Source organism: Cannabis sativa, chromosome 7 (genome assembly GCF_029168945.1).
Source record: "Cannabis sativa cultivar Pink pepper isolate KNU-18-1 chromosome 7, ASM2916894v1, whole genome shotgun sequence".
Classification (NCBI taxonomy): domain Eukaryota; kingdom Viridiplantae; phylum Streptophyta; class Magnoliopsida; order Rosales; family Cannabaceae; genus Cannabis; species Cannabis sativa.
The window spans coordinates 9,424,083-9,434,731 of record NC_083607.1 but is presented as its reverse complement, the minus strand read 5'-3'; the positions used below and the strand labels follow the sequence as shown (position 1 = coordinate 9,434,731).

Below are 10,649 nucleotides of genomic sequence, written 5' to 3'. Positions count from 1 at the left end.
CTCAACAACCATTATTCACGAAACTCCAATTCACCCAATTTTTTTTTTTTTTTAAGAAAACCGTACATAAATGAAAAGCGGTTAGATAAGAGTTCATCGGACATAGAGGATAGTAGCAAGAAACCAAACATCTGTTGAAAAAACACCCATTTAGCCATATTATGGGCAGCGAAATTATATTATCTACTTATATGTTCAAAAATACAACCGATAAAAAACTTACATGTCACGTTTATCTTGTTTACTAACGTAATCGGTTTAAATTGATTAAATTACCAAAGTTAAATTATAGTATATAACAGTTATTTTATAAGACATATTTTAAATGATAAAATTATTATTATAAATTTAATATTAAAAAATAAAATAAAAATAAATAAAATTTATTACCCTTAATGTCATTTCTTAAAAAATTGGTGGGGAAAGTTCTGTCTTTTTTTTCTCCCTTATTTAATCAAGTTCTCCCTTTCTTAAATTTAATAAATTAATAGCACGTTTACTAAACTGTAATTGGAATCAGAATAATCAATGGAAGAGATAAATCGAGTTAAAATATAAAATAATCCAAAACAATATTTTATTTTGTTATTTACTAAACTGATCGGAAAGGAAATCAGAATCATTTTATTTTGTTTACATAATTAGGAAATGTAATCGAAATAACTTAATTTGACTAAATTGTCATTATTAGAACATGTAATTATTTTTTATTTATATATTTTTGAAGAGCATGTTTGTTTTTTTTTTATTTTTAATTAATAAAAATATAATTAATGTAAAGTAAGTTAAGGAAAGGGAAAGGTATTCTTTATGAAAATGGGGAAAACATTTCCCTTTGTTTTGTCCTTAATTTGTGTGGGCCACACTAATTTATCCCATTCCAAAATTTATTAAACAAATGAATAGGAATCAATCACATACAATTGATTCCCATTCCCCTTTAGTAAACACGCCATAAATAAACAAATGTAAGAAAATGACTCCCTTACGATTGATTCTCATTACTTATTAGTAAACATGCCAATAATTCTTTTATCGTTGACCTTTAAATATATGCCAGTTTTTTAACACGTTACGAAATCGGTACAAGCCCAAGAGGTACGAGCACGATTCGGTACGAAAAAAATATGTGCTTAGGCTCGGTATGAAAAAAAAAATGGGCTTAGGCACGATACGACAAGCTCAAAAGCATGACACATAAACACGAATAGATTAGTTCGAAAGCATGACACATTAAAAAGTCTAATAATTTGATAATAATAACAATGATAAATATTTAGTTATCCATTACATGATAATAAGATTCAAATTATAATAATTATAATTATTTTTATATGATTACATGTAACTGTTATTGAAAAAAGATATAAAAGTAATCTATATGGACTTGTTTGGTACGCCGTATAAGGGTTGTATTGTATTACATAATAAATAACACTATGTTTAGATAAAATAATGTATTGTATTAATTATTATGACAAATTTTTTTAATACAATGTATGTTGTATTATTTAATACATAATAAATAGTCCGTATTAGTTTGTATTATAATATCTACAAAGGATTTGGGATCAACACCAATCCGACCCGGACCCGGACTCGAGACCCGGACCCGAACTCGAACCGAACTCGGACCCGAACCCCAAACCCCGAGTCACCTTACTATGGTATCTGCAAATGCTCTTTCTTTCCCCATTACTTTACTGCCTTTTGTCACTTTCATGAAGCCATCTTCATCCATCTTAATTTGCTTCCTATGATCTCCTTTAATAACCCATTCCTGATTCCCTTTAGAAATCTTCTTACACTCTGCTGCCAAATGTCCCAGTCCAGAACAGTGAGAACATGCAATGGGTTTTCACTCATACTTAATCCCAACATGTGTGTTCATACCATGTTCATCTTTAAATTCCAGCATATTTGGGAAATGTTGGTCCATCATTACCTCTATCAGTATTCTAGGGTAATTCAGTCTTTCCCGTTCCCTCGTGACTGAATCCACCATGACTCGGTTGCCCAACTGACAAACGATCTTAAACAAGGACCTTTGACCCCAATATTTGAGGTCTAGGTCTTCCAGTTGGATCCAAATTGGTTCACATTTCACATCTTCTTTCTTAAATATACATTTGGATCCCAGGGTCTCATTATAACATGCCTTTTGTTAGAGAAAATGTATCCTCCGTTCAACACTTGATCTTTGTTTTCCATAGAGCAAAAGCAGATGATGAAAATGCCATAGGATAGCATCTTCACACAATCTACTTTCTCTTTCCAAACTCTCTTGGCAAATCCTTCTAAGATGTGTAAAGGAGGACTCGATCCTAGCACGTAACAAACAATCGAACGCTTCCAGAACATCACTTCGTCTTCTATATCTTCCATCATGATTTTCACCTTACATCTTTGCACAGATTGCTTAAAAGAAGATTCAAGATTACGCACAATTGAACTAGATCATAGCACAGGAGGAATCGAAGACATATCTTGCTGAATTTAACTGTTACATTGCTCATTCGCACAGAGAAATTACACAAAGTCTTGTCTTACTTCATCTTGCTTCTAGATCGACTCCAAAGAGGATTTGGGAGATAATGGAGGCTGGAAAACATCAACAAGAACAGGATTGTCTCCATTGATTTCTTCCTCATCCAACATCTCCAATGGAGCTATTCCATTAGCTTCATCAATCAAATTAGCTCTAATTGCATCGGATACAGGATTCGAGCCTTTCTTCTTCAGATTCTTAGTAGCAGATCTAGCTTTCCAATGAATTTTTGATCTTGTTTTAGCCATGGCACCAACTTCTCAGCTGCAAGAGCAAGAACGCGCGGGAAAACTCCCATTAAAATATTGATTGTATATACAATTTTTTAAAATATATATAAATATGTGTGAATTAAATTAGATCGATTACTTTTACATGTCGATCAACATCCAATCTGCAAGACTACAGATTTTAGATTTTCCAATCATCCGATCTACAACAAGTGCAGACATCCGCACTTTGCGGATTGAATTGAATTAAATATTTTATGAACACCCCTAGTTAAAAGCCTTAAATCTTAATTAATTTTTCAAGAAAATTCTATGGTGAAAAATTAAAAGTAACTGGTAATAATTAATTTTAATTTGAAAAAACAGGTCGCAAAATTTGAATTAGTGAAGTCAGAGGGTTGTTTGCACGTGCAATTGCCAACCTTCTGCTCCATGAAACATGAGCTGGCCAAGGATATTCACCAAAACTAATTTGGTATAATGAAAATATATATATATGTATATATAAATATATATAATATACACACGTATGTTTAGCAACCTAAGCAAAATAATTAATCAAATTCATATAATGCAAGAGACAATTACTGACATGATACATTTTCTTATTCAAATAGAGGGCTCCTCTGCTTTGGTATCTTCCCTTTAACTTGTCTAGTACATCTTTTGTTTCCTGTCCTTTAGCACATACATCAAAACATTATATAAATATGTATATCAGATACTTCAACATATATTTGTTAATAAGAAAATGTTTCCCTGGTTAAGTTGAATTATATAGAATTATTGAGCATGTTAGCTTCATAATTTTTTACTCTGGCCAATGTCTCTGATTCCCAAAACATTGCATTAATTTTAGGTTATAAATTCAATGTCAATTAATGATCACTCTCTCCCAGTTGGACAGTACCCATATGAAAGTCAAGATAATATATCCATACATGATGTATTGATACAGACAGAGACATGCATATATTCCAAGGTTATTTGTATATGAATATGCATGAATGAATCAATATAAACATATAATTCCAGGCAAAGATAAAAAGAGACATAGGTCACCTAGCTATTCATTCACCAAACATCTTAAAATCAGTGCTTTCAAAATGTTTAAAAGACACAAGACAAATTGGTGCTATTCTTCAAGCTGACAATGTTTGGACACAAAACCTACATCAATCTATATTTTGAGTGTAGTTTAACAATTCAGAATATGAGCAGAGCAGTAACTTTTCTTTATATTATCATTCCAATTCTAAGAGCACAAATCAAGTAAATCAAGGCCAGATGAGATTGTTTATTGGGAATATTTGAGACTGTCCCATGAAGTAGTAGTCCTATGAATTGCTAATGTAAAACTGTATAAACACAGGTCATACCAAATGGTATAATCCAAGGACCAATAAATATTTCTCTTTTATTGTTTTCCAATTCACTCAGAAATTTTAAAGAATTGTTATAATTATTGATGTCTAATAATTGATAACAACAGTTAGATTTCTATAAGAGAATAGTCAAGTAACATAAAGCAGGTTCTGAATATCTTCCTATAAATAATTAATGAGAAATAGAACATTTATTTAACTTTGCTACCTATCATATGAGTTCCATTTCAAATTGATTGAGTTGGCAAATAAATACAATAGATATCTTGTTCCCTGGATTGAAATCTTAGTTGTATATCGAAATATTCTAATGCTTGCTTACACGTGCATTTCCTCCATGTTTTCCTGTTCTACAGACAACCTTCATTAAATCAAATCACATAAAAAACTTGAATAAACTATTCATGGAATCTGACAAAAGGGAAATTTCCATCAAACCACACGATTATATATGATATGCTCTCAATCTAAACCCCTTATATAAGACCCAAAGCCAGAATATTGATTCCCATAGCTTCACAACACAGACATTTCCAAACACCACCAACCAATCCTCAAAATGGCTCACCTGCTTCTCCTTTGCTTAATCTTCTCAAATGCTTATCTGGGTATAGCTCAAACTCAACAAAAAATTCAGACCATAGTTTGGTCTAGCTCAAAACCATTATCAAACAACTCACCAGCCCCAAGTCCATACAAAGATAAAACAGATACAATAAGAAAGCTAGGAAAACACCAACCTGAGGTGACCATGTCCTCCAGTGAACCAACACCAAGCCCAAGTAAAGTAAAAGATGCTGCTGAGCCCTCAAAAGAAACTGGTCATCATGACAAAGCCCCATTGGGGCAATTCGTCGAACACCATGAGGGCATCCAAGTTGAAAATGTCCACCTGAGCCAACATCACCATTCAATCAATAAGTCAGTAGCTGGTGGGGGTGTGATCCTTGGTGGGCTTGCCACCACCTTCTTGGTGGCGGTGTTTTGCTACATTAGAGCTACAGGAAGACATAAAAACGACACCGTTTCATCGGTTCCTGGCTCTCCTCCTGCTGCTGCTGCTGCTAGTGCAACTCCACCTGTATAAAACCAAACGACAGTCTTATTAGCTCTTCTTTTTCTTTATCTTTTTCTTTTTCTTTTTCTTTTATCTTTTTATAGAATACTGTAAAGAAATTGAATAAGTTTAATGTCAATTTCAAAATTCATTCAACAAATTAAAATGATGGGGAAAAAATATGAAAGAATAATAGTTTCACATAGTGTATCTAATTCTACATATGAAGGCTAAAACTTTCTTGGAAGAAAAAGAAAACAAGAAAAGGGACTTTTATTGTACATTTTTACACCTAATATAAATTTGGAATTGCAAATATCTCTAATTTTAAACTGCCTAATTTAGAATTGAATAAATAAAATTTCTCCTATGATTCATGTAGAGTTTTGTTTTTGAACTATAAAAATTGTTGTTAATATCTTCTTTTAATTGTATTCTGTTCAATTTTTTAAATAATTTATTAATATAGTACTAACATAACATTATTTTAATTTAGTTTAAGAGACTAAATAAAAAGTAAATACACAAATAGGAGCCTAATGATTAATTATAAAAATATGTATGTGTATTATTAGAAGTAACGTTTGTATGTTTAATACGAGTAAATTGAATTTTTTGGTAGTTTAAAGTTGTTAAAGAAATTATTACACTTTAATTATACATATAACTCAAAACCACATAGGTAAATTGTTTTTTTTAAGAAAAAAATAAGCATAATGAAACTGGAAGAGATACTTGTAATGATTTGTATAGTTCGGGAGAAATTTTTGTAAAAAAAAAATTTAAGAAGCAAAATTCTACAAGAGTTAGAGTTCAGTGGGCAAAAATCCTATTTATTCTTTAGAATTTTTTTTTTTCAATCTGTCCAATAATTTCTTCAATTTGGGTGCATTAATTGATCTTTAATTTTTTTTACATATATACAATTATTATTATTAATTTTTAGCATTTCAGTAATTATATTTAAAAAATAAAAATATAATACTCATATTTCAAGTTTAAAAATATTATAGTCTAAATTAATATTAAATATTTAAAAATGAAATAAATATTTATTGAATCAACATTAGTATTAAAGAAACATAATTTTCTTATCATTTTTAAAGAATCAATTAATTATTTAGTAAAACTCGAAGCAATTTTCCTTTTTTTCCTTGCGCTGCCTAAAGCATCTTTTTTTTTTTTTTTATTCTTCTTAGATGGGACTTCGGTTGTAGCCTTAGTTGTGCGTTGTCTTCCTAGTTGAGGGGGTCTCATACTATTTCTTTCGTAGAATCAGTTAACCGGTTCATACCAGAATTCCCAAACCAGTTCGATTCTCACCTAATTCTTCCCCAAATTTTGTCAAACTTTCCAAAACACCTATACCAACATCCAACAACAGTTTCCAAGCAGTGATAACAAGAAAAACACTCAAAATTTGAAAGTGTCATTAATGAATCAAGTTTGAGTTTTTAAACTCAAACTTGCTCATTCTCCTCTCAAACCAACAAAACCAACAACAAGAAACTTAATTCCACTCAAAACAATCTCAGAAAACACACATGAACAAAGCCTAGCCTAAACATCCACCAATTCTCAAAATTTGCATGACAAAACCAAACTTAAAGCTTAAACAACATAAAGGCTAAAGTTCTAGGGTTTACCTTGATGAAATCCTTCCACCAACTGCTGGGCAACACTCTGAATTCTAGCAAGAATCAATCAGAGCAAGGAGAAGAACCCTAAGTTCTTGGTTTCTTCTTGGTTCAAAAGAGAGAGAGAGAGAGAGAGGAGAGAGAGAGAGAGAGAGAGAGAGAGAAAAGGAGGGTAGGAATTCTAATTGTTTCTTGATTTTTCTTAATTGATTAACTCCAAAATTAACAATCCTAGGCTGATGTAATAAGTGGCCAGCTACCAACCTAGGGGCATGCCACGTAATCCTCAATGCAAAATACCAAAAATGCCCCTCTTTCTTCCAACTTACGCAATTCTAAGCCTAGGAGTAAAATGGTCCAAAACAATAACCCTTCTTAAACCCAGCATTCCAAGTATCTCAAATGTTTGTCCAATAAGAATTAGGTTCTAAACTTATCCATGTGACTTTAACGGCCATCCATCGCATTTTCCATCGTCGCCGAGCAAAAATCATAAAAATCACACATTTCATATTAAGCTTAAATAATACTCTTAGGAGGCGTTTGGTTGGGATGAATGAAAATATAGGAATAAGAATGGGAATGGTAATAGGAATAGGAATGGAATGGAATAAAATTTAAATGCATAAAAAAAATTGATAAAAAAAATCATTAATTTTTTTTTCTTGTTACATTCGAATGGTCATTCCTTTCTTTTTAAAATGGAATAGCCATTCCACCAAAATGGTGGAAAGAGCATTCCATTGGAATGTCATTCCAATACTTTAAAATGCAACCAAACAAATGAATGGAATGAAAATTTTTTCCATTCCATTCCATTCTATTTTATTACCTCCAACCAAACGCCACCTTAAAGTTTAATAAAATCTCCAGAATTGAGAAATTATAACTCTAATGCCTATTTCTAAAAATAGGGCCCACAATAAATATTAAATTATATATAATTATAAAATGTCAATAACTAATGTTAATTGTCTTTACTAATCCATAACCTAACATGCAATCATTACAATTATCCACCAGTTAAAAGGATTTCATCCTCAAAATCTATCTTGAATAATTCTTGATATTAAGCCCTCATGTCGGACTCTAGTTCCCAAGTGGCTTCTTCCACCTTACTGTCCTTTCAGAGTACCTTAACCAAAATTATGGTCTTCTTTCGAAGAACTTTTTCTTTCCTATCGAGGATTTGAATTGGTTGTTCCTCATAGGATAAGTTTGATTACAGTTCTAAGGCTTCATAACTCAAGACATGAGTTGGGTCTGAAACATATTTTCTCAGCATTGAAATATGAAATATATTATGAACAACTGATAATGTTGGTGGTAAGGTTAGCCGATATGCTACTTACCCTACCTTCTTGAGTATCTCAAATGGCCCTTTAAACCTAGGGCTTAATTTTCCCCTCTTTCCAAAGCGTCTGATACCTCTCATTAATGAAACTTGTAGGTGCCTGAAGTGCAATATCTCTGCACTTCGGATTAGCATAACTTTTTTGCCTACTTTGCAAAGCAAGCATCCGAGCCTTGATCTTGTCTATCGCTTCATTGGTCATTTGAACTAACTCAGGACCCAAATACTTCCTTTCCCCTGTTTCATCCCAATAAATTGAAGAACGACACTTCCTACCGTAAAACATTTCATAGGGAGCCATCCCTATGATACTTTGATACCTGTTATTGTAGGAAAATTCTATCACAGACAAGTATTTATTCCATGAACCTTCAAAGTCCATGACACAGGCTCGTAATAAGTCTTTGAGTATCTCTATTGTTCTTTTAGATTGCCCATCAGTCTGAGGGTGAAAAACTATACTAAACTTCAGCTTCATACCCATAGCTCTCTAAAGACTTATTCAGAATTTTGATGTAAACTTTGGGTCTCGATCTTAAATAATGGATTTTGGAGCTCCATGGAGACGAACTATCTCTTTTACATACAGCTTTGCATACTGATCCACCATATAAGTTATTTTTACTGGGAAAAAATGTGTTGACTTTGTGAAATGGTCCACTATGACCCACACTGAGTCATACATTCCCGTGGTTCTCGGAAATCCAACCATGAAGTCCATTGTAATATCCTCCCACTTCCACTCAGGAAGTGCTAATGGTTACAATAACCCTGCCAGCCTCTGATGTTCTACTTTGATTTGATGACATGTTAAAAATTTAGACACGTAATTGTTAGAAATTATTTTACCAGGATCTTAGATCTACTCACAAGTATGTTGATTAACACCCTAAATATAAACTTTCTAAAACGATGAAATAAACACATATAAAGTTTAGGAAACCTTACATTGGGTGCAGCGGAATATAATGACTTCTTCCGTTCAGATATCTAGCCCTTGATTCCTTTCTGTAGCAGAGCATTATCAATATTTGAACCTGGATCTCTTTCTCTGATTCTTTAGTGCTGAAAGTCTTTCTTCACGATCTTCCTCACTATGATTGAGGTATCACTTGCTGTGTGTGGGCACTACTCTAACACTAAGTATTTCAAAATCTTTAGGAAGAAGAGAGAGAGGGAGTGGTCGGCCAAAGATAGGGAGAGAGAAGGCTCAAATTTTTCTTAATGAAAAAGTCAGAAGGAAAGTGTAAATTTCCTGAAGCCTTCACTATCAATTTATAGCATTCCACTAGGGTTAGGTTTGAATTATTTAGCATTAAAATAATGAAAATATCATAGGATAATTCCTATAAAAGTGGTCGGCCATGCAATGTGGATTTGGGCCTCACTTTTTGCAATTTTGCAGTTTTATCTTTTCTGCATCTGATTTCACAAAAACGCCAATTTTCAAATTCAACCATTTAAATGCCAACTCTAACTATTTAATAACTATAAATAATTATTAAATAATATTGTCATTTATCATATTTATTAATTGAACCATACAAAGTATCATAATTAACAAATATGCCCCTAAAACTCTTTCTTTACAATTTCGCCCTTACTTAGTGAAAAATTCACAAATAGACATAGTCTAATTTGAGAATTATAATTGATTAATCAAAACCAATTATATGAGTCTTACAAGCAATATTATCTCAACTAGTGGGGGGACCATGGGTCTATATAACCGAGCTTCCAATAAGTAGATCAAGAATTTATAACCTAAATTCACTGACTTATTAATTCTTCGCTGAATCCACACATAGAACTTAGAATTGCACTCTCAGTATATAGAATGCTCTATATGTTCCACCATATAGACACATCATTAGTTATCCATTGTTATAATCCTAATTTGATTAATGATCCTCTATATGAATGATCTACACTGTAAAGGGATTAGATTAACGTTACACCCTACAATGTATTTAATCCTTAAAACACTTAACCCCGTATAAATGATATTTCAACTTATGTGAAATGAGATCTCCACCATTTATTTTCGTTTGGTCAAGCTTGAAGGAGATCATCCTTTACTTACTATTCGCCAGATAGAAGCTATAGATTCCATGTTTATGTTAGCGCTCCCACTCAATTACACTACCGTGTTCCCAAAATGTACGTATCACCCTGACCCAAAAGTAGGCTTAACTAACAAATCAAAGAACACGAATAGCCTCTTGAGATTGAGCCTAATCATAACAGGATTAAGATCATTTGATCTAGGATCAACTAGGCGATATTGACTTGAATAGATATTACGGTAAGTTTAATAAATCTAAGCCAAAGTTCAATATCGGTCCCTTCCGATGCATACTCCATGCATCCAACCTGAGCTTTACTTTAACCAATGCTCTGGAAAGAACATAGCATTTCTCCAAATGCAAGTAAACTCT

General features: G+C 32.4%; 1 protein-coding gene across 1 annotated transcript; it reads left to right on the top strand.

The window, feature by feature from the left end:
• Window positions 1-4,437: 4,437 nt before the first annotated feature.
• On the top strand, window positions 4,438-5,513 carry LOC133029310 (uncharacterized). Its single transcript, XM_061101818.1, has one exon. The coding sequence runs from the start codon at window positions 4,723-4,725 to the stop codon at window positions 5,248-5,250; it is 528 nt and encodes a 175-aa protein (XP_060957801.1). The 5' UTR covers window positions 4,438-4,722; the 3' UTR covers window positions 5,251-5,513.
• The last annotated feature ends 5,136 nt before the right edge of the window (window positions 5,514-10,649 follow it).